Source organism: Anolis carolinensis, chromosome 3 (genome assembly GCF_035594765.1).
Source record: "Anolis carolinensis isolate JA03-04 chromosome 3, rAnoCar3.1.pri, whole genome shotgun sequence".
Lineage (NCBI taxonomy): Eukaryota > Metazoa > Chordata > Lepidosauria > Squamata > Dactyloidae > Anolis > Anolis carolinensis.
The window spans coordinates 219,229,025-219,252,434 of record NC_085843.1 but is presented as its reverse complement, the minus strand read 5'-3'; the positions used below and the strand labels follow the sequence as shown (position 1 = coordinate 219,252,434).

The following is a 23,410-nucleotide window of genomic DNA, read 5'->3' as shown; positions in this document are numbered from 1 at the left end:
CACTCTGTCTTGGAGTTGAAGCCCCACACTGGCCATCACACAACATCCTTGGATGCTTCCCCCACAACATGGGAGCCTTTCCAGTTGTGCTGACTCTAATGGAGCCAGCACGGGTTCTCACCTGGAGGGTGATGCTTCCTACATGTGATGTGGGAAACGTCGCCATGAGAGAGTGGCATGCGGGATGACAGATTTACCTCACTATTTCCAATCTCCCCTATTTGGGCAAGGTCTTGGAACATGTGGTTGCCTCGCAGCTCCAGGGATTCTTGGTGGACACTGATTTTCTAGATCCGGCACAGTCTGGCTTCAGGCCGGGGCATGGTACCGAGACAGTCTTGGTTGCCTTAGTCGATGATCTTCGCCGGGAACTGGACAGGGGGAGTGTGTCCCTGCTGGTTCTGCTGGACCTCTCAGCGGCCTTCGATACTGTCGATCACGGTATCCTTCTGGGACGCCTCGCAGGAATGGGACTTGGAGGTACTGTCCTGCAGTGGCTCCACTCATTCCTGGAGGGTCAGTCCCAGATGGTGTCATTGGGGGACGCCTGCTCGGCCCCACAACCGTTGACTTGTGGGGTCCCGCAGGGCTCTGTATTGTCTCCCATGTTGTTTAACATCTACATGAAGCCGCTGGGAGAGATCATCAGGAGTTTCGGGGTCCGGTGCCATCTGTACGCAGATGATGTCCAGCTCTGTCACTCCTTCCCACCTGTCACTAAGGAGGCTGTTCAGGTCCTGAACCGGTGCTTGGCCGCTGTGTCGGACTGGATGAGGGCCAACAAATTGAAATTGAATCCAGACAAGACAGAGGTCCTCCTGGTCAGTGGGAAGGCCGAACAGGGTATAGGGTTACAGCCTGTGCTGGATGGGATCACACTCCCCCTGAAGGCGCAGTCTGGGGGTGATCCTGGACTCATCGTTGAGCCTGGAGCCCCAGGTCTCAGCGGTGGCTAGGGGAGCCTTCGCACAATTAAAACTTGTGCGCCAGCTGCGACCGTACCTTGGGAAGCCAGACTTGGTCACGGTGGTCCACGCCCTTGTTACATCCCGTTTAGACTACTGCAACGCACTCTACATGGGGCTGCCTTTGAAGACTGTTCGGAAGCTTCAGTTAGTCCAACGGGAGGCTGCCAGGTTAATAACTGGAGCGGCGTACAGGGAGCGTACCACTCCTCTGTTACGTCAGCTCCACTGGCTGCCGATTAGCTACCGAGCACAATTCAAGGTGCCTATAAAGCTCTAAATGGTTCCGGCCCAGCTTATCAGTCCGAACGTGTCTCCCACTATGACCCACCTCGAAGCTTAAGATCGTCGGATGAGGCCCTGCTCGCGGTCCCGTCAGCCTCATAGGTGCGGCTGGCGGGGACGAGAGACAGGGCCTTTTCAGTAGTGGCTCCCCGCCTATGGAACGCCCTCCTCATTGAAATCAGGCAGGCTCCCTCCCTCCTATCCTTCCGTAGGAAGGTAAAAACTTGGTTGCGGGGCCAGGCTTTCGAATAAGAATCAGCAGCATTAATTACTATTATGTATGCTGGAACTCAATTGACAGACCCAGTCTTTTAAACTTGTACACGCCTATCTATATTTTATAAATGCATTTTATGAATGTTATATGTAAGTTAATTTTTTAACTGATTTATAGTGTATTGTACTGTTTTTATATGTCTGTTTTATTGTAAGCCGCCCTGAGTCCCCTGTTGGGTGAGAAGGGCGGGATATAAATATTGTAATAAATAATAAATAAATAAATAAATACTTCCTTTGCCCAGCAGTGAAGCAGGATGCTTTTCCTGGCCTTTGTGATGAGGTTGTAAGCTTATGCTGATACTCCTCTTTTTTGAGAGGGTCCTCATCACTGATGTCCTTATGGCTGGGAAAAAACTTTAAAACTTAAAAAAAAATTCTCTTATTTTTGCCCTCATTGTAAAGAGATTTGGAAATGTTGATATCTTATTGTATAAAGGACTGAACAAATGTGTCTTACTCCCCTGAATCTGGGGGCTTTCCACACTACACAGGGTATAGCACAATGATTCTACTTTAACTGTCATGGCTACATCATATGGAATCTTAGGGTTTGTAGTTTAGGGAGGGGCGATTGTATAATTCTCAATCAGAGAGCTCCTCTTGTGCCTATCACCAAACTAAAAAGACTAGAATTCCATTGAATACTGCACAGTAATGAAAGTGGAATCAAACTATTGTAATTGCTTAGTATAAAAGGGTTAAACATAGTTAGCTATATAATTTGCCATGGATAAAGACGGTCAAATCTGATTGGCTGTAAATGGTTAACATGGGTTTTCTGGCACCAGGTATGTTAATATCCCCACATAAAATCTTCACTAGGTTTTGGTCTAAAGGTTTTTGAGATCAAATCAGGGGTGCTGTGGTTTTTAACTTTGAATATATTTCAATTAATTTTAACTATGATTTTAATACTGTTTATATTTAATTCTGCATAATTGTATATTTGAAATTATATGCTGATGCTTTCATATTAAGCTGCTTTCAGTTTCCTTTGGGAGAGATAAATCTGGGTATAAATCATCATCATCATCATCCTCATCATCAAAGTAACCCTTACACCCTTTATGTGTACTGACTTGACAGGGATAGTCCCAATTAATCCAGTAACCCCACTTTTTCAGATGTTTTTATAAAGAAAGACCCAGTTTCTCTCTCCTCCCTTCACTTTCTCCTTTTTGTCCTCATCTTACTTCAGCTACAACAAGTTAACCTCAAAATGCAGAAGTGCTTTGCCCTCAATTACTTCAGCAAGGAGGAAAGTACTGAGTGAGTGGGTCTGCCCTAGTCAGGACTGGCAATGTAATGTCCTCATTAGGATTTTAATGTCCTTTAATTGGGACCTAATTTGTCTTCATGGTTCCTTATAACACATAATTTAAAATATTAGGAAAGACACATGGTTTTCCATAATCCCTTTGAAAAATAGACCTAAATGAAGACATATTGTTCTAAAGGTTCTAATAGAGCTTTTAAAAATAACTGTCACTTTTTTTGTTCCTTAACTCCAAGGTCTTTGGTACCATGGAAGTCTTACTTGAAATGTAAAGTGAAAAATAATACTAGTAAAATGTTAGTTCTATAAAAGCATTTTAGAATTCATGCTTACATACATCATTTCATATATTGCACATACTATTTTGTAGCAGAGTATAATTTGGTGTGCTGAAAAGCATTTGACATTACTTAATAAACAGTTTAGCTACATATAAGGAGTTTGTTTTGTTTTCATGCTATTTCAGTGTTTATCCCATGTCATACCATCATGCTGTACAGGGCATGTTTTCTAGGAGGAAAAGTAAATTTTAGATACAGGGCCGCATTGCATTTTAAAATTTGACAGATGGACTGGGCCAGCGGCAGATTGATGCAGAATGTTTTTGTAAACTAATTGAAAAAAATTGAATACATTCCTACACACACTGCACATATCTTGTTTGTAGTGCAAAAAAAAAAAAAAGAGAAAAAAAAGAAAGAACAAATATAATATTGAAAAAGAAAAGCACTTTTAACCAACATAAACTTAACAGTGGAAGACCCCAGGGACCACCCAGCCTTTGAAATCATAATAGTAATAGTAATAATAATAATAATAATAATAATAATAATAATAATAATAATAATAAGAAGAAGAAGAAGAAGAAGAAGAATCAGGAGCAACTTCAGAGGCTATCCAGTCCAATCTTTTTCTGCCATGCAGGAAAAACACACTCAAAGCAGCAGCGGGAAGGCCCTGCAAACCACATCATGCTGAGATTGCTGTTGCACCCCTAGGCTGCATAGGCACCTTGAAACCACACTGGAACCCAGAATATAAGCAATCAAGCTGTTTATTGAAGATTATAAGGGCCCCCAGTGGAGACTGGGAGGGCCGAATTAATCCTTTACGCAGGTTTGTCTCCAAAAACTCTTGGAGCTTGCTCGGACTCCGAGAGGGAGTACAGATGTCCGCAAGGTATTGGTGCTCCTTCCAACAGATGGATGGTGCAGTCATAGGGCCGGTGGGACAGTAGTCTTTCTGTCCCAAAAATCTGAGTATTTTTTGTGCAAGGTACTCTACTTCCTGGCATATTTGAGCCGCCAGACAATTACAGTAGCAAAACTCCAAAGCGAATTGTAATTCCCTTTGGGACCAGGAGATGCTGGAGTAATGTAGAGTCAGCCAGGAAACTCCAAGAATCACAGGGAAATGAGGTACTTTGGTGACAAAAAAGGAAATCTCTTCTACATGCTCTCAGATCCACATCCTTGTTGGCTCTGTCCACTGGCCCCATTTTCAGAGGCCAACCATCAATGGCCCAAACAACTTGAAATCTTGATATTGTAATCCCATGGAATCAGCATTGTCCTTGTCAATTAAGTTATTTGTAGCACCCAAGTCTACCATGGCATGGACCATGACCGTGCCTCGCTTTGCCGACCACAGCATGACCATCAGCAGGAACAACATACCAGTCTGTGGCTCTTGGGGTGAGTTGTCAACCGAGCTAGCGAGCCTCTCTAAGCCCGGTAAGCCCCTTCCCCCACCAGCTGGTGGTCACAAACTTCTGGGTTGTTGATCTCTGCCGCTGCTGTCATTGGCACCGCCATAGCCAGAAGGGTGGTCGGTTTTTCCTTTGCAGGACAATCCTTGGCAAAATATCCCCTGACCCCACAGTACAAACACAGGTTCAAACGATGGCGCCGGGCCTTCTCCACAGCATCAATTCTGGGCCAAACATGACCCAACTGGATCAGTTCTTCCTTGTCAGCTTGGCCAGTCGGTGGTGGTGGGGCTCTCCACGCTGGGCGGGGCATAGAACTTGAGGCAGCAGTGTTTTTACCTGAGGCGCGTCCACTCAACTTGTGAGTCCATTGCCGCCAAGTGGTGATCATCCCAACGATCTGTAGACGCAACGCAATAAGGTTCTCCAATGAGTTGGGGGGGGGGGTCGGCTCATGCCATCTCCTTTTGCATCTCGATGTTCAGGCCCTCTCAGAACTGTATTTTCAGGGCCTCATCATTCTAGCCCACATGCTGAGCCAAAACGCAAAAATCAGTAATGTATTGTGCCAAAGTTTTCTCCCGCTGAAACAAACACCAGAGCTTATGAGCAGCCACATCCTGCGTGACTTGACTTCCCCAAGTCACTTGAATGTGATCCAAAAACTCTTGGATTGTATTCAGCACAGTAGACTGGGCATCATAAAGGGCCATGGCCCATACCGCTGCAGGACCTTCCAGAAGGCTGTATACCATGGACACCTACAACTCCTCCCAGGGAAAATCTGCCCCACGAGCATTCAAATATGCAAAGCATTGGCATTTGAAAACTTGGACCTGATGTGCTTCTCCAGAAAACTTCGCTGGTAAAGCCAAGGGGGAGGGTGTGCCCCAACTTGAGACTGGAGTCCTCGGATCTCACCCTCCTGAGCTTGGATGGTGTCTCGCATACGCTGGTATTCATCCTGGGATATCTGGATCTGGGGCCCAGCATTTCCAGCATCTGCTGCTAAGCCTGCATCCAATCTGGGGTTTGGGTCTCAAGGTGCTTTGTGAGAGGTGTCAAACTGTTGCACCCCTAGGCTGCATAGGCACCTTGAAACCACACTGGAGCCCAGAATACAAGCAATCAAGCTGTTTGTTGAAAATTATAAGTAAGCACAAGCAAATAAAGTTCAGAGTCAATTAAATGGGTTAAGTCCACAAAAGCAGTATACTTAACAGTTTTTAAGCAGGAGTTCAAGAAAGTCACTCAAGGTTATAGTCCAAAATAGAACTTGTACTTAGTCCCACAAGAAGTATCAAGAGTAGTCCATACAGAATTCAATTCCAAGGCATGAAACAATCAGAAAACCACAGGAAGCAAGGCTGGAGTGCAGGATCAAACTCCAAATATAATCCAAGGTATTGGTAATCCACATGGCAAAGACACAGGAGTATTCAACTGGATTCAAAGGTAAAACAAGGCAGGAACTCGACTTAAAGGTCCACGGCTGCAAGGCATACAAGAACACAGAGGCAAAGATCTTTCTGTTTTGAATTGCAAAGTTGACACCTCTGCCATGCATAGAAAGGACAAAGTATTTAAGGCAAATCCAAGGTCTTCCTTCCATGGGAACAGGTGCAGGGACAATCACTGGATGAATGGGGCCAATGTCAGGCTCAGGCTGAGCTACAACAATTGCCTCACAAGCCATGCTCCATTGGGAAGGCTCCACAGGCAGTGTCACCACCTTATTGAAAACTTTCTTTGTCCAGAGTCGTATGATGGGGAGGATCACATGTCAGGAAGGAGAGTGGATCTTCTGCCACTGTCCATTGGCTTGTAGGACTCAGAAGTCCTGTAGGACTCAGTGTAAAAGAAATTAAGCAATTTGTTTTCATTAACTTTGAAAAACAGGAAGTAAAGGATCCCTTTCTAAAGTTCTAATCATAGCAGTTACTAAATAAGTTTGGAGAGGAGGCCTCACTTTGTGAGTTCTCTTCGGATATGGTGGAAGATACTCTCTCACTCATCTTCATAACAGTAAGGTGTTGTGTAGTTTCTGGGTTGGATGGCTGTGCTAGCAGCATTTTCTCCTGACTTTTTTCCTACATCTATGGCTTGCATCTTCAGAGAATTCTCTGAAGATGCTAGCCACAGATGCAGGTGAAAAATCAGGAGAAAATGTTGCTAGAACATGGCCATATAGCCTAGAAACCACACAACACCCAATGATTCTTGCCATGTAAGCCTTTGACAATATATATTGCAATAAGATCTATCTGCCAGTCAATGGGTGTGGAATGGGAAAACTATGTTGTCTTCCTTGGAGAGAAAAATATGTTAGATTGTTCCTCTTAGCATATTCAGAATCAGTATCCAGTTAAGTGGAAGAAAAACTTAAAATTAATGCATTACAAATAATGATGTAATGCATAAATCTTCATTTCTTCCTTCCTAATGTGCAAGAATGAATGCCATCCAAGATTTATTCCCACTGGGATGAGTTTTTGCTCTCAGTTCTGTGATGCTGCTGCTGCTGATTATGATGATTGCATCCCGGAAATGTCTTTTTTTTAAGGTACAGTGGGTTTCTTTTGGTGCTATTCCACAAAATGCAGGGGTTCTTTTTGTGCAAAAACATTGTTTTGTGATGTTTTCAAACAGACACTCACAAATACCCGATTGACTTTCCCCCAACTGTGTGATGTTTTAACAGATAAAATCACCAGTTAAAAAATAACAATTTCAAATCTTCTTTACTCCCTTGCCTTCAGCAACTTACTTTTTGGTCTAAAGAGGAAATAATGATATTGTTTTTTTTTGTTTTTTGTTACAAATTATTACACTATTTTGTCATATGTTGTATCTTAATGTAATTAGTATTGTTTACGCTTAATGCCTGAACTGTTGCTAGGTATGTATGTATCTTTACAATAGTATTTTTGTTCTTGTTCTTTGGGATAATTTTTGAAGAGGATTTTATTTTATAAAAATCAAATATGTATTTTCATTAGTAATGTATCAAAGTAATCTGTATATTTCTCAGTGATGATGATGTTATCGTCTCTTTCTTGGAGAGTAGTGTTTCCAAAACCCCTTTAAAATCCCATTGTTGTTGCTGTTATTTATAAGCCTAAAGTATAATGGGATTTTCTGGATTTGAGGATCACCCAGTGGGATTATAAAATGATATGAAAATAGTCCACACCACTTCAAAATACTGAAGCGGTGGGTTCTGAGCTCCTTGCTTAGAGAAAAATTATTGGAAACCTTAGGTTGGGAGCCATTTCTCCATTGTGTTTGTTTGTTTCTTTGTTTATTTATTTATGTAGAGCAGAGGTTCCTAATATTATTTGGCCTACTGCCCTCTTTTCAGAAAAAAAAACTTGGCACCTGGAAATCTACCTTCATTAAGCAAACAAATAGACAGATGTAACAACAAAACTTCATTCTTTTATTTGTTATTTCTGCCTACGAAATTAAGATAATGAAGGATAATATTAAAATAAAAATTACAAATAGAATTAAAAATAATCGTAAATGAGCATGATGAACTTGATGTGCTGTTATCACTTTATTAATGTTCAGTTCTGTTTTTGTAAGTAGCATGAATTAATTTTAAAAAAAAATATTTATTACATTTGCATCATTTTTAACTGCTTATACATAATTCAGAAACCAATTTTGTACGTGTCACCTATTTATAGTATCATATTGTGTACAGGTCATTACATACACACATTCCTGCCAATGTATGTTGGACTTCCTGACAATGCACAACAAGCTCACCTGCTAACACTTGCATGTTAAGACCTCTTGGCAGGCTTTACCACTGATTGATTATAACTTGCATTTTGTTTGTTAATATAGAAAATAAAGTAATCACTCTGACTTTAACTCTATGTTATTCATCAGATGAAACATGTATGAACTGTTTTTCAAAAATGTCTTCTCTTGTTTCATTGTGCTTTCACCGCCCCCTTATTTTTGTTGAAATGTCTCCCAGTTGCACCCTATGGTACTACTGCCCCCCTCGATTATCCCAGTGACCCCAAGGGGCAATATCCCTCACTTTAGGAAGCACTTATGTAGTGTATCTTATCACACTCTTCAGCCCAAAAGGCTTTCAGCAGCTTAAAAATGTTAATTTGACAGTTACCTGCCCTCAATTTTACAATCCAAACAGAACATGATACTGTTGAGAAGGAAGGCACAATCAAAGCCCTCCCTGCAGATGGCCATCCAGCTCCTGAGTAATAATAATAATAATAGAAGTTGGAAGGGGCCCTCAAAGGCCATCCAGCCCATCCTCCTTCTGCCTTCATGCAGGAAAAGCATAATCAAAGCCCTTACCACAGCCCCTGCTTAATAATAATAATAATCCTAGAAGTGGAAGGAACCCTTCTGCCAGGAAGGAAGGAACCATCAAAGCCCTCCCTGCATATGGCTACCCAACTCCTGAGTAATGATAATAGAAGTTAGAAGGAGTACCCAAAGGCCATCCAGTCCAGCCCCTTTCTGTCAGGTATGAAGGCATCATCAAAGCCCTCCCTGCAGATGGCCAATCAGCCCCTGAATAATATTATAATAAGAATAGGATTCTAGAGTTGGAAGGGATCCCCAAAGACCATCCAGTCCAGCCCCCTTCTGCCAAAAAGGAAAGCACCATCAAAGCCCTCCCGACAGATGGCAATTAGACTTTGCATAATAATAATAATAATAATAATAATAATAATAATAATAATAATAATAATAATAACCCTAACTGCAAAAGTATTGGAAAACGAGCACACAAAGATACTGTGGGACTTCCGAATCCAGACTGACAAAGTTCTGGAACACAACACACCAGACATCACAGTTGTGGAAAAGAAAAAGGTTTGGATCATTGATGTTGCCATCCCAGGTGACAGTCGCATTGACGAAAAACAACAGGAAAAACTCAGCCGCTATCAGGACCTCAAAATTGAACTGCAAAGACTCTGGCAGAAACCAGTGCAGGTGGTCCCAGTGGTGATGGGCACACTGGGTGCCATGCCAAAAGATCTCAGCCAGCATTTGGAAACAATAGACATTGACAAAATCACGATCTGCCAACTGCAAAAGGCCACCCTGCTGGGATCTGCATGCATCATCCGAAAATACATCACACAGTCCTAGACACTTGGGAAGTGTTCGACTTGTGATTTTGTGATACAAAATCCAGCATGTCTATCTTGTTTGCTGTGTCATACAATAAAATGATAATAGGATCCCAGAGTTGGAAGAGGCCCCCAAAGGCCATCCAGTTCAGCCTCCTTCTGCCTTCATGCAGGAAAGGTACCATCAAAGCCCTTACTGCAGATGGCCATCCAGCTCCTGCTTAATAATAATAATAATAATAATAATAATAATAATAATAATAATAATAATAATAATAGAGTGGGAAGGAACCCTTCTTCCAGGAAGGAAGGCACCATTAAAGCCCTCCTGACAGATGGCCATCCAAGAAGCCTATTATCTTTGCTATTTATCTCCATGGCTCTCTTCTTCCACTCTCACTGCATGGGGGGGGGGGGGGGGGAGGGAGGCGCGCGTCAAAATACAAAATCTCTTTTTTTCAAGTAATTCCAAGGAAGCTATTTAACTGCTAAACTAGTGTCTGTTGTCAGTGATGGGCAGGAAGAGGTTAAAAAAGAGAAATTTTATTCTTGTAAAACAGAATTGCTTTTTTCAGGGATCCAAACTGGATGAATTAAACCTCCACTAAAATTTCAAGTTTGCAATTTGGGCACATAGTCCTGGACTTGAATCTGGGCCTGGATGTTCAGATGTTGGCAGTGGTCAGGAGTGTGTTTGCACAACAAAAAATAATATGCCAGCTGCACTCACTCCTGTAAATGTTATATCTGACTATGGAGAATCCTGCCTTGAGAGCATCCGCTTTATAATATTGTAATACACCCTAGTTATCTTTGGAAACTGTGGGGCATATTGAAGCTCCAATCACATGTACTTTAAAAATATGGATGACTACAAATGTAAAAAGTTGAAAAACATTCATAAATATATTGAAAGAGGTTGTACTAAGACAATTACAATAGGAAAAAAACATACAAATCCTCATTCAGGAAATTGAAACAGAGTCTCACAAACTGATACAGATGAAGCATGCAACAAGCATGCAGTGGGATTCAGAGAAACACAACTAAATAAAGAGTGAAAAGGGGTTTTTTTAATCCTTAATGCAATCTTTTTTTTCCAAAATGCAAGAATTGTGTGCGAATAAGGTTTAGGTTTGGTTATTCTAGGCATCAGCACCAATATTTTGAAAACACAAGCTATACTGTTTTGAATTTCAGTATTCATAAGTCAGAGGAAGAATTGGATAAACACAGAGTAATTGTAGTCAAACTAAATCCCTAGTTAGCTTAAACACACAACACATAGTTTTTATGAGCATCTATATGCATCTTTGAAAGCAGTTGAACTAAGCAATCTCTATCTATGGAGTTGGAATTGTTTTTGTAATACAGAACTCAATTTATTCAAAAGATGAAGAAAAAACTAAACATGTAGCCACCTATCATTCTCTGACATTTGCAAGAAGTATTCTTGGAAATGAAGTTGTCTTTAGATCCAAGAAAAGAGAGGGAGAGAGGGAGTACTTTCCTAATTGGCCATATAAAACAGCGAGTTGTTAACATGAATAAGGAACATAACTAAAATCTATACTTACAAAGTCAGGCTTGGATAATCATTTAGAGCGCTTACTAGGATCACAGAGAGAAAAATCTAGCATTAAATGAAATCATTGTGTGTGTAGCTGACAACCCTGGTTTCTACAAACTAGAGAAATAAGAAAACTATAGTAATAAGAAAAAAATGTAAATACTATGTCCATTTTTTGAAATCTCCCTCCCTATTATGTAGTTTCTATTTGCATTGCAAGTATAAAGTTAAGGCACAAGTATTTGGATTACATTTAATTATTTCATTTTTTGGGGGAAAAATATCTGTGACAGATAAGACTGTGTGCTGTTATTCTAAAGAACTTACCACAAAAGAAAATAGTTACTGTTAAAGTATTGGTAGACTCTTACATATTCCTAATCCAACTTTTTTTGTTATGTTCTGCATATATATAATGTGTATACATCACCATTTCATAGGAAGATTGTCAACAGTAGGAAGTTCCACACTAGGCTTGTTTAATTCGGCTGAAGGGTGATCCGTTTTTGGTATCCAAATTTTGTTGGGCACCCAGATCTGTTTTTGGGAGCCTTCTGAAAATCGGTTAATGAAAAGACCTGTTTACTAGGCATGTATGATCCAGGAAAAAAATGGTTATAAACTCTCTTGGAAAGAGGGAGCGCTGGCGCTTTGTTTCTAAAGTCATTTCTGAATTTTGAAGGCGAAAAATTCAAAACTCTCTGAAACTTCCAAATCTTTGTATGTACCTCGTTAATGGAGGATGTGCATGTGCATGAAGGAAAACATTATTGTCAATGGGGAAACTTGAGGGGCTTCTCTCTCCCTCATTTTGTGAGCTATCCTAATGAAATTAAGCCCGTTACTAGCCCCAGCCAGGGGAAAAACGTTCATGACTTGATTATTTTCTATGGGGCTCTTATTAAGCCCAGATGCTAGCCACTGGAGAGAAAACGCTCTTCCCTTTTTGCCAAGACTCAGTACTGATTGGGCAAGGAGGCAAGGCCGGGCTAGGCAAGCCCAGGTTTCCTCCCTGCAAACAAATTTTGGTTGAATTAAAAACGTTTTCTCATATATCCAAAGGAAGGTTAATTCCAAATTGCCAAACCACCTTGAAACCCCGTTCGGAACCCAAAATAGATATGATTTTATTCTGATTAATGACAATTCCAAGGAATTCGCACATGCCTATTGTTTACAACTAGGCAGCCAAAAGATCCAAGATGATCCAGTCAAATGGTGGCAACGGGGAACTTACAAGGCTCCCCTTTCCGTTCCTGGGATCTTTTCCTTTCTACCTGGGATGGATCAATGGGGTTTGATCAACTGAGTTAAAGAAGAATCCTTCCTGGGACCCTTTTCTGTCTTCCTTTCAAGGGAGCCTGGGTTTGAGGAATGGGGTTAAAGAAGCATCCTTCCTGCAACCCTTTCCTTTGCCTTCAAAAGAGTCTGAGTTTCAGCACCAATGTTAAGGAAGCACCCTTCCTGGGACCCTTTCCTTTCCTGTCTTCATGTGTGTCTGGGTTTCAGCAACGGGGTTAAGGAAGCATCCTTCTTGGGAGTCACACAGCTTGCGTAAGACATGTCACAGAATTATTCTATTCCAGTTGGCCCAACAGGCAGAGGTCATAGGGAAACCCCATGCGGCAGCCTCTTTGCGAGTCATTGTGATGCTGAATAGGGGAGGAGGAGCCGTGGTCAGCTGTCACATGATCCTGTGACAGATGGGAAAATGTAATGGCTGGGCCATTATGGCCATCCAGCCAAGCTGACCAAGCCAGATTGGCCGAAGGGAACTAACCACTCCAAATCAGTGCACAAGTCTACTCCACACTTATCATCATGCAAAAAGATGATGACAAAATATAGACAAAGTCAGTGGATTTGGTTCTGCATGTGTGAATCTGGTTTTTCATTTACATAGATGTATCTATTTTTAAAGAGACAGCATAGTGTAGTAATCTGAGTGTTCTAAGAAGAGTGTGTCTACATGGACCACATACCCTGCAGTGGGCCAGAAGTCACTCGGGGGCATCCAGATGATGGTCAGGGACTTTTGGCTACCAACACGGGGTAAAACTGATTAAGCTGGTTTTGCATCACATTAGCCAAAGTTGCAGAATGCTTCACAGCATCCCTGAAGCTCTGGAGCAAACCTGTACTTCAGGGTATTATAAACAGTTGGGCCAGTTCTAATCTGAAATAGCCCAGCTGTTCATATAGCCAGTGCCACCATCCCATTTTCCCTATGAGGCATGGGAAAAAGGGATGCCATCTCCCTTTTATTTGTTACAGCACCTCTGAAGAGTTCCTGGCTGTTGCTGAGTACCTTTACCTGGAGAAAGGAGTGGGATTACTCTCCGTTTTGCACTTGCCTTTCTTCAAGTCATGCAGGTGCCTTTGTCAACATAATTAAAGGTGCCTGACAGCAGCAGGAGCTCTCTGGAGCTCTGTTGCTGCTGCCATGAAGACAAAAACAACAAGGTGAAGTTGATCATCCAGCACAGTTTGGGACTCCATCATGCCAACACCATGAGATGGAGGGAGGTGGTATAGCCACCAGGCTTGTGCAAAAAAAAAAAAAATGGAAGAGTTGGAAATTGTAAGAAAAACTTAAGTTTCATAAGTCAGAAACCATATTGGAAGCATTTGCATGGCCCACACCAAATATTTTAGAATCAAAACTTACTCCATACTTTTTTGTTTTAGTTTTGAAATTCCGGAAGGCTCCCAAGGTCAGTTTCATATTCAGTGCAAGGAAGCAAAGCCATTAAGCCAAAAATGCCAGTGCATTTTGGGAACAGCACAGAACTCTGGGAAAGATAGTTTGGGAAGGGAAGGAGCCCTATGCCAAAGAATTCAAAAGTCTCCATCAATTTAACAAAGTATCTGGAGTAGAACATCTACTTTCAAGGTAAGGACTACACAATTAAATAGGGAATAACTATTTGAAATTAGGAACAGAAAATTCATCAAAAATCCGTGTATGTGTGAAACATTGTGAAATTTGATTGGCAAAGAGGGGTAAATGTGTTCTACCATCGTAGCACGTTTCACCCCAATAACTTTAAAAATGTGGGAGATAGGAAACCCTGAAGTTTTCCCAATTATTTAATTATGTGCATTGCCAATATAGTTTGGGAAGTGAGGAACCATATGCCTGCCTTAAACTACATTTTCCAGACTGTATCAGCATCAGAAAACACCAATCAGGATAGTGAAGAGAGGTTTATCCTTTCCTAACAGCAGCTGGAATCTGCAAAGTGGAGGTCTGACTGATACATCTCTTTCTAATAAGTAAGCCAATCTCTGTGCTGGGCTAGAAAAAATAATGGCCTAAATGGATGCCCTTGGGAGTCCCCTCCGACTCAATAGGGGAAGCATATTAATTGAATTTCAGAAGAGTTTGGATGGTGACTTTCTGCCTAGAAGAAGGGGGGTCAGTCTAGATTACCCTTGATGGTGTCTGTACTATGATTATTCTTCCTGGGTTATAAATGGAAGTTTCTAATTGGTTCTGTCATGAAAACATGACAAAAGTTTATTAAAATGCAATTTTTTTTGTCTTTGTGCAAGGGACATTGTCTTATAGCATATTTTGCTTTGTTAAGTCTCCACCAATTTAACAAAGTTTCTGCCACAAAAACAAAGTTTCTGGAGTAGAACAACTACAATAAAAGTAAATACCACACAATGAAATAGTAAATAACACTTTAAGTAGGAGAGGAATAATGGATCTAATTTTATGTTTGAAATGTATATTTTTAATTCATAATGTATTTTAATAGTTTTAACTGTTTTATGTGCTGTTTATATTGGTTTGTATGGGCTTCTAATTGTTGCCACTGTTGTAAGCCGCCCTGAGTCCCTTCGGGTGAGAAGGGCGGGATATAAATGTGAGAAATAATAAATAAATAAATAAATAAATAAATAATTTTCTTTATTATTAAAAATGTTTTTTATAAAAACTTTGAAAATTCACCAACAATCAGTGGATAAGTGAAGCCTTCTGAAATATGGTGGACTAGCATTATATGGTGCCTATATTTAATGTGTTCTATCATTGTAGCACGTTTCACCCTACTTCTTTTTTTACCGTGGGTTGTATGTTGTATGTTGTATGTATGTCTATGTGTTAAATGTTTTGATACGGCCGATGGGCTAATCAATAAAACGTGAAACTACGTTTCACCCTAATAGATGTAAAAATTAGGGATATAGGAGATCCTAAAATTTCCTCAATCATGGTAATTTAATTATGTGCATGCACAATTATTGTAATGAAATAGTAACAAAATTTTGTTAGTCTCATTATAATAATGTCATTTTCACTAAGTCTACTTTAGAAATACTTTAGAAACAAAGTGCCAACACCCCCAATTTTGTAATGACTTTTGAACCATCCCTAGTAGCCCCTCCTGGTGCCAATGTGTAGTATTGCCACTCTAGACCAGCCTTACATTTTGTGGTTCATGTAGTTTGGCCCTAAGACTTCAGGGGACTAGATGTAGATCCCCACTCAGCCATAGACTAATGTAGGTCAAACATCCAAGAGTGGAAAATTTCCTCTGAAAAAAAATCTTCCCAAGAAAACTCTATGAGATTGCTGTAAGTTGAAATCAATAAATTTGTCCTCGAATGACACAGTACCAAGGTCAATGAAGAGGCCTGATTGTTACCAATATCTTTCTTGATTTTATGTTTTCTTCTACTTTTTTAATATATTGGAGGTCATGGTATAATATCAGATGCTGGCGAAGTCTGTGGCTATTTGCTATTTGCATTCTCCATCAGGGCCCAGAGGTATTCTGGATGAAAGAAGATAACAGACAGCTGAAGCCTCATCCAGCATTTCATAGTGTACTCACCAACCAATTACAAGAATATTTTAGGGTGGGGTGTCCTTTCCTGACATCAAAGGAGTGTATAGAGCTGGAGCTCTTCTGGATGCTACAAGGGCCCTTGGGAAAAACTTGGTGACAGTTCCTTCAGTCTTGGTTGTCTGGCGTATTATTTAATATTTTCAGCCCACAATTCAATTCCGAGATTTACTCCAGGCCTATGGAACAGTTCCTAACAGTTCAAAAATAAGTGATTGCATTAAGCAATATCAATATTTTTCACTGTGCACATCCTTAAATATTGCCATATTCTTTGTACAGACACCAGAAGAACTAGAAGGCATGTCTGATCTTGAAGATGACTATGATGCACGCAGCTGCACCAGTATTCAAACTGAAGGGAAAACAGATAGGGTATGTATCAAACCACTTTTATTAAAAACTAGTTAACATAAATTTGGACATTTAAAGTTTCTTCGCTCTAAAATGTTATACCTTTTTGGATATGGACAAATATATCACATTGAAGTTGAGTATGTAATAAACAAGAAAAGAATGCAGATGAAAATACTGATCATTGAATTGAATTAGTTTCACAAATACCTAATCAATTAAATCTGAAAAAATGCCTACATTTAATAGGCTTTAAACTGGAGCTTGGGGAAGACATTTCTACAAGGAATTCTGGGAGTTATTTTCCAAAAGGTAACTCCTCCAAGATATATTATCGATTAACCCTCTTAGAACCGACAGTTTTAAGTATTACAACTGCCTACTGGTAGGGAGGGGAGGAAATCTTATTTAGTCTCAACTCTTATTCAAATCATCTAACATTTTTCATTCCTCAAAGCCAAAAAATAAATTCAGAGAGCACTCAATATTAACAAGGGTAGATGTGTGTTAGTGTTTCACAAACAATTGTCTCTGAACTGTTAGTCATATTTACATGGATGCAAGTCATTGTGCGTCCTGGAGATTAAAATAACAACAACATGGTATTCTAATATTGTTTACAAAGCAGTGCAGATGCCAAAACTTCTTTAAAATGTCTAGGGACGTTATGTTAATAAGATTAATCCTGTATTGATAGAATACACCTTTTGAATATACAAACAATAGCTTCCATCATATACCTACTAATACTTTCTAATCTCAACTCTCATGAGACAAAATCAAAGAAATAGACCTTGGTTTTGAGGATATTGTACAATCCCAAGTCACCAATATATTTTCGTGTATGAAAACTGTAAGAACAAACCTATATAAGTTTAGATAGTGATTTATCAAAATGGAAGGAGAAAACATAGTTCTATTGGACATTTTTATCTCTACAGAACCTTTTAAAAACTCTGATATGCTAAGTAATGGAATAAATATTTCTTCTTTAAGAAAACCCTTTGAAACTCATGGGATCACCATAATTCGACAGATGACTTGAAAGTGTGCACATACACACACATTTTACATTGACTCATTATAAGTGTCTTAAAACATTTTACAACCAAAGACTTGATTGGTTTTACCCTGACACACCATAAAAAGCAGGAATCCTTATTATTTCTGTTATACTGTGGGACATTGATGTACAGGAGTTGGGTGCGTTATCCTTTAGTATCTTGTTGTGCCTTTGCAAGAATCCTCATTGTTTCCTCTATTTCAGTCACATTTCAGTCACTTTTTAGTCATAGGGAATTAGAATTATGTGTATAGTTTTGTGAGGAATCAGCCTAAATAGACTCTTTTCCTTTAAGCCACCCCTCCCTGCCCCTTTAAGTATAGTTAAACTTGGGAGGAGAAAGGTGTTGAAGCCTTTATCAGTTGTTAAATCCTTTTTGACTGTCTAAGCGTCCTCCATCTGTTCCCTGTGCAACCAGTTCACCTTCCAAGCAGTTAGATAGCGTGGGGGCAGAATAGTACTATCTTTCCTTCTCTGCCTTCAGAAGAGTCAGTGTTGGCCACATGGTGGTCTTGGAGTCTCAGGAGGAAGCCATTTTATAGAAGAAAGGCTTCACACAAGCAGCAGCAGCCTTCTTGGCCACATGGTGGACTTATAATCCCAGGAGGGAGCCATTTTGTAGGCAAAGGGCTCCACTGAAGCAGCGGTCATCTTGGAGCTAGGAAAGAGAATTCCAAAAGGAAGTCATCTCAGAGAAGGGAACAGTGGCTCATTAAAACAGTCACAGCCATTTTAAGTCTTCTTTAGAAGAGAACTTGACAGAGCTAAGAGCTAAGTCCTCTTAAACCTGTGGTCCCTTCAATCTTTAGAGAAGGCAGATAGCAAGCTGATGGCAACAGGAAAATAAAGCCAATTATTCTCTAGTAATAGGAAAAGGAGTATTCAGTCATTTCTGATCAGAAGTGATTCAGCCCAGTATTGTGAAGTAATACAGAAGATAGGAGACATAGAAATGGCCACCTCTTCTTCACAGAAGAGTATCAGAGTCATCAAGCATATTTCAAAGATGATGGCTTACTGGCAAGACCTATTGGATTCATTAAAGCCCAAATAACACAACATTTGGCAGAATATTTTAACTACTAGTCAAACAAGCTATCTGTTGCACCCCTAGGCTACGTAGGCACCTCAAGACCACACTGAAGCCCCAGAATATAAGCAAGCAAGTTGTTTATTGATGATTATATGCAAGCAAAATCAAAATATAGTTCAGAGTCAGGAAATTAGGTTTCAATCCACAAGAGCAAGGTACTTGAAGTTCATGAAACGAGAATCTATAAAAACCACTCAAAGAGCATAGTCCAAAATGAGATTATTTCCCAAGACATGAATAAAGGATAACCACAGGAAACCAAGACTGGAGTGCAGGATTAATTCCAAGGTAGTCCAAGGTATGAAGTCAATGATTGTACACAAACAAGGTACAGGAAAATAAGACTCAAGTGCAGGATTAGTTTCAAGGTAGTCCCAGGTATAAAGTCACTGATGAAACACAAGGCAAAGGTCTTGACTGGAATAAACCCCAAACAGCAAAGTCACTGGAATATTCCACTGGATTCATAGCAAAGCTGATACTTGAAGCAAGATACAGGAACACGGAGCAAAGATCATTCTTTCTTGAATAAGCAAAGTTGCCACCTCTGGCTGTGGCCAAGAAAACAAGGCATTTTAAGGAAAACAAACAAGGTCTTTCTCTCTTGAGAAAACTATTCATTAGAGTGCTTCAAAAACAGCTGTTTGCTTATTCGCAAACATTCTTGTTCCCTCCTCTGGTGAGTTATTGCTGCTCTCCTGTCAAACTCATTATCCTCCTCTAAACTAGAATGTCCATCTGACATCTTGTGATCTGGCATTGACTGCAGAGAGGAATGTGGTTCAAAATGCCTGCTTGCAACCATTCTGTCTCTGGTCCCAGAATCCACTGGGACAGGCTCTGGCTGCATCTCAGACCCAAACCCAGAGTCCTCTGGCAAAGCTGGTGCAGGGACAATCACTGCCGGAATGGGCCCAATCTCAGGCTGGGCTACAACACTATCATTTCCAACAATGGGAAGCAATATTAGAATGCAGTAATGCTTTGAGCAATACTTTGAACATGTATTCGCTACTTCAGCTCATGGACATGACAGAAGCAATGAACATTAAGGCAGAGATGCTAAAAGAAAGAGAAAGAAAAGAAGAAGAGTTTGAGAACATCATGTGTGACCTGTACAACAGGATCCTAGAATATAAAGTAGATCAGACACCAGCAGTGCAACTGATGTTACAAGAGTACACCGAAGCAAGAGCGACTCTGCCACCCTCTCATAAGGACAGGGAACAGGCACTCCATGTGCTGAGAAAAGCTATGAATGTCATGTCAAGTAGGTCCATTTGTACATCGGTGGGCAGACCAAGATTATCCTGCTTCCCACAGAACTAGAGGCACAAGATGGAGCTCTAATCATAGCAATCCCAAAGATTGGCTATGAAAATGAAGCTCTTGGAAGTTAAGGCTTAGGCAGTGGCTTGCCACCAAGTAAATAGATTTCTTAAAGAGAAAACAAGAAATCATAGAAGAACAAGCTAAAGCAGATGCAACAATGATAGCAAAATGAGCCAAAATTGACACAGTGAAGCCTGTCAAGCCAAAACAGAATGTGCTTTGGCAACACTGGCACAAAAGGTAAAGACCAAAAACTTGCTGGAAAAGGCCCAGGTCTTCGAGCAAGGCTTCAAAGGAAATTCACTTCCCCTCGATGCTACAGAAGAGGAAGAAAATCTCATCCTATTTAAACATTCAGACTACTTGTGTTCCAGCCCTGCCTATAGAAGCAAGGGAAACTGAGACCACAAAACAACTTCCAGCATTACAACTTTGAGACTGTTGTGAATGTGCCTTCGGAGGCTGTGGATGATAGTGGTGGGATCAGGAGAGGAAGGAAAAACCCTCGCGAGGAGGTTGGTTGGAGGATTTGTTTAGGAAGAGGGTCAGGGAGACTGATGGGGATTCTTCTGAGGAGGATTCAGATGGGGATCTGGAAGAGGAAATGGATGCTGGGGAACAGGTATTAACGGAGGAATCGGGCACGGACTGGACACGGGCAGAGGAGATGCTTGGGGAAGAATCTGGACCCATGGATGCTGCTGATGCTGGGGAAGCTTGGGTGTCTTCAGAAGCAGATCCCATTTGGTCTGCTTGGAGGAGTGAGAGGGGGTCCACAAGTGTGGATAGAGTTGGGCATGGGCATGATGACTGGGACTCTGATGAGGAATGACCCAAGGGCACTGGCTGTGTGGAGTTCTGATTCAGATTAAGAAGTTGAGACACCTGCTTTTTCGGCGTGGATAGTTTGGAAGCCCAGAGAGACCTGGATATATTGGGGTTGTTTGGCCATTATACCTTGCGTGTGGCAAGGTGTTGCTGGGTGCCATTGGGTTTCCTGTCTGTGTTACTGAAGACTGGACTGGGACTTTGCAATGGATGTAAGTTTAATCTGGGTTATTCTGCAATGGAGGGCTGGATTTGTGTGGGTTTTCCTGGACTGCACTGTTATTACTATTTTGTATTAGCTGCTGTTCGCCCTCGTTGCTTTGGCTCTCTGTGCCATTCTGTGTTGTGACCTTCTTGGATGACTTCAACCTCTCGGACCTTGGACCTTGGACTGGAACTTGACTCAGTTTTGCTCTTCGCTATCAAATTGTGGTTTGGCATCATTCTCTACTCGGTGGCTGCCTGACTGCTCATCCCGACTCCGGACCGGCTTGACGATGCTTTCTCGCTCTGCTCCTTTAACTCCTGGCTTGATGTTTGCTTCTACAACAGCTTGGTGCTGCTGGCTTATCCCGACTCCAGACCAGCTCGGCGTCGCTTTTCTGCTCCGCTCCTTTAACTCCTGGTTTGGCGTGTGTTCCTGCAGCAGTTGCTGCGGGCTTGCCAACGTCTCACTGTTCCGCTGGCTTGTTTGCTCTTAACTGAGAGTCCTTTAGCCCAGTTTGGGCGTTTGTTTGGTTTTGAACTCCTTTTGAACGTTTAAGTTTTGGGAAGGGTTGTGGGCTTCAATACTGCTTGTCTTAGTTTTTGCCCTCGTTTTTCAGCCCATTGTGAACTCGAGTTAAGTTCTAGGACTCTAAGTTTAATCCGGATTATATCTCTGGTTAATCTGGATTATTTGCCAGTCTTTGTTTTTGGGGTTTTTTCTCGCTCAATCTGCTTAATAACACTGAAAGTTAAGTGTTTTAAGCCTGTTTGTGTTTGTTGAGCTATTTTTGGACATTTGCTTTAATAAACTCTGTTTTGCTCTCTTATTGGCGTCTGACTTTTGACAGACATTTGTTAGATTACTTGATATTTTTGTATTAGTTATTAATTTGTTATTAATAAGTGGCAAAACTTATAAGTTTTAGAGGGGGAGTGTCATATCTGCGCAAGAACCCTCATTGTTTCCCCTATATCAGTCCCTTTTAGTTAGACGGAATTAGCATTTCGTGTATAGTTTTGTGGAAGGTCAGCCTAGATAGCCCCAAGTTTAAGCTATCCCTCCATGCCCCTTTAAGAAATCTCCCATGGGCGGAGCTTCAGGTAAAACCCTTCTTGTTCCTTAGAGCAGATGTTTTGGCTGTGACAATCCCACAATCCCTAACAGCTGGTAAACTGGATAGGATTTTTGGGAGTTGCAGGCCAAAACACCTGGGGATTTACAGGTTGAGAACCACTGCCTTAGAGAAATCAGCCATTTTACAAGTTGAAGGTGAGGAGAGAGGAAGGCTAGGAAGAGCCACAAAATTGCACATCACAGATGGAGTCACATCAGAGTCAAGTAAAGTTATTAAAAAATGAAGTCAAATATCAGAATCACTCTAGAGACAGACAGACACCAACAAGAGGAAGAACATCAGAGAAGTTAAGTAATTTAGAGCCTCTCTCTCAAGGACTTTATCTATCTCCCGAGGACTGTGCCAGTTAGATTCAGGAAGAGAAAGGAGTTGACGCCTTTATCAGTTATTAAATCCTTGTTGACTGGTTGTCTAAGCATCCTCCATCTCTTCCCTATGCAACCTGTTCACCTTCCGAGCAATTAGATAGCATGGGGGCAGAACAATCCTACTTTCCAGTACCACAGAACCCTTTAACTTGATATGGCTACTTAGCTTTTAAAATGGACTTTAGGGGCATTTGTTGTCATGGCAATGATGCCACAAAGGTACCGTGTTTCCCCGAAAATAAGACAGTGTCTTATATTAATTTTTGCTCCCAAAGATATGTTAGGTCTTATTTTCAGGGGATGTCTTATTTTTCTATGAAGAATAATTCACATTTATTGTTGAACCAAAAAAGAGAGAACATTTATTATATACTGTACAGTAGTTGTCATCACAAACCAGCATAACCGGACAAACTGTGAATCCTATTAAGAATTTCTTGTTACTACTATCATTTCCATGTACAACTGGTATGTACATTTACCAATTCTGCATGCTCTGGTGTTCTGATTGGCAGGCACTGGGCATGCTTCCAAACAAAAGCCTTGCTAGGTCTTACTTTTGGGGGAGGTCTTATATTTAGCAATTCAGCAAAACCTCTACTAGGTCTTATTTTCCGGGGATGTCTTATTTTCGGGGAAACAGGGTATATGTGAAACCCAAACAGTTATGATGTCATAGATCTGTCTTACATTATAACTGTCTAACAAGAGGCCAGCCTATATATTTTTCTTGTTTAAATTATTTTATCTGATTTTATTCTTTAAGAATTTGAAATGGTTTATATTGTACATCACCCTACAATCCCACAATAATAGGAGATGATCTAATATATACATTTACAGATGTTAGCCTGAATTACATTGATAATCCTCAGCTAGAAAAGACTCTCTACATCAGCAGGATTTACATAATTTTTGACTCTCCATTCACCAGTTAATCCAATGGATCTACACAGATTGG

The 23,410-nt window shown here is 40.8% G+C and overlaps 1 protein-coding gene across 4 annotated transcripts in view; it reads left to right on the top strand.

The window, feature by feature from the left end:
- The window catches only part of ctnna3 (catenin alpha 3), a 1,223,202-nt gene that overhangs the window by 1,061,272 nt on the left and 138,520 nt on the right, over positions 1-23,410 (top strand). For all 4 annotated transcript variants that reach the window (XM_062977502.1, XM_062977500.1, XM_062977501.1 and 1 more), the window contains one exon: positions 16,351-16,443. In XM_062977502.1, the coding sequence (XP_062833572.1) occupies positions 16,351-16,443 (93 nt within the window). The remainder of the gene's footprint in view (positions 1-16,350; positions 16,444-23,410) is intronic.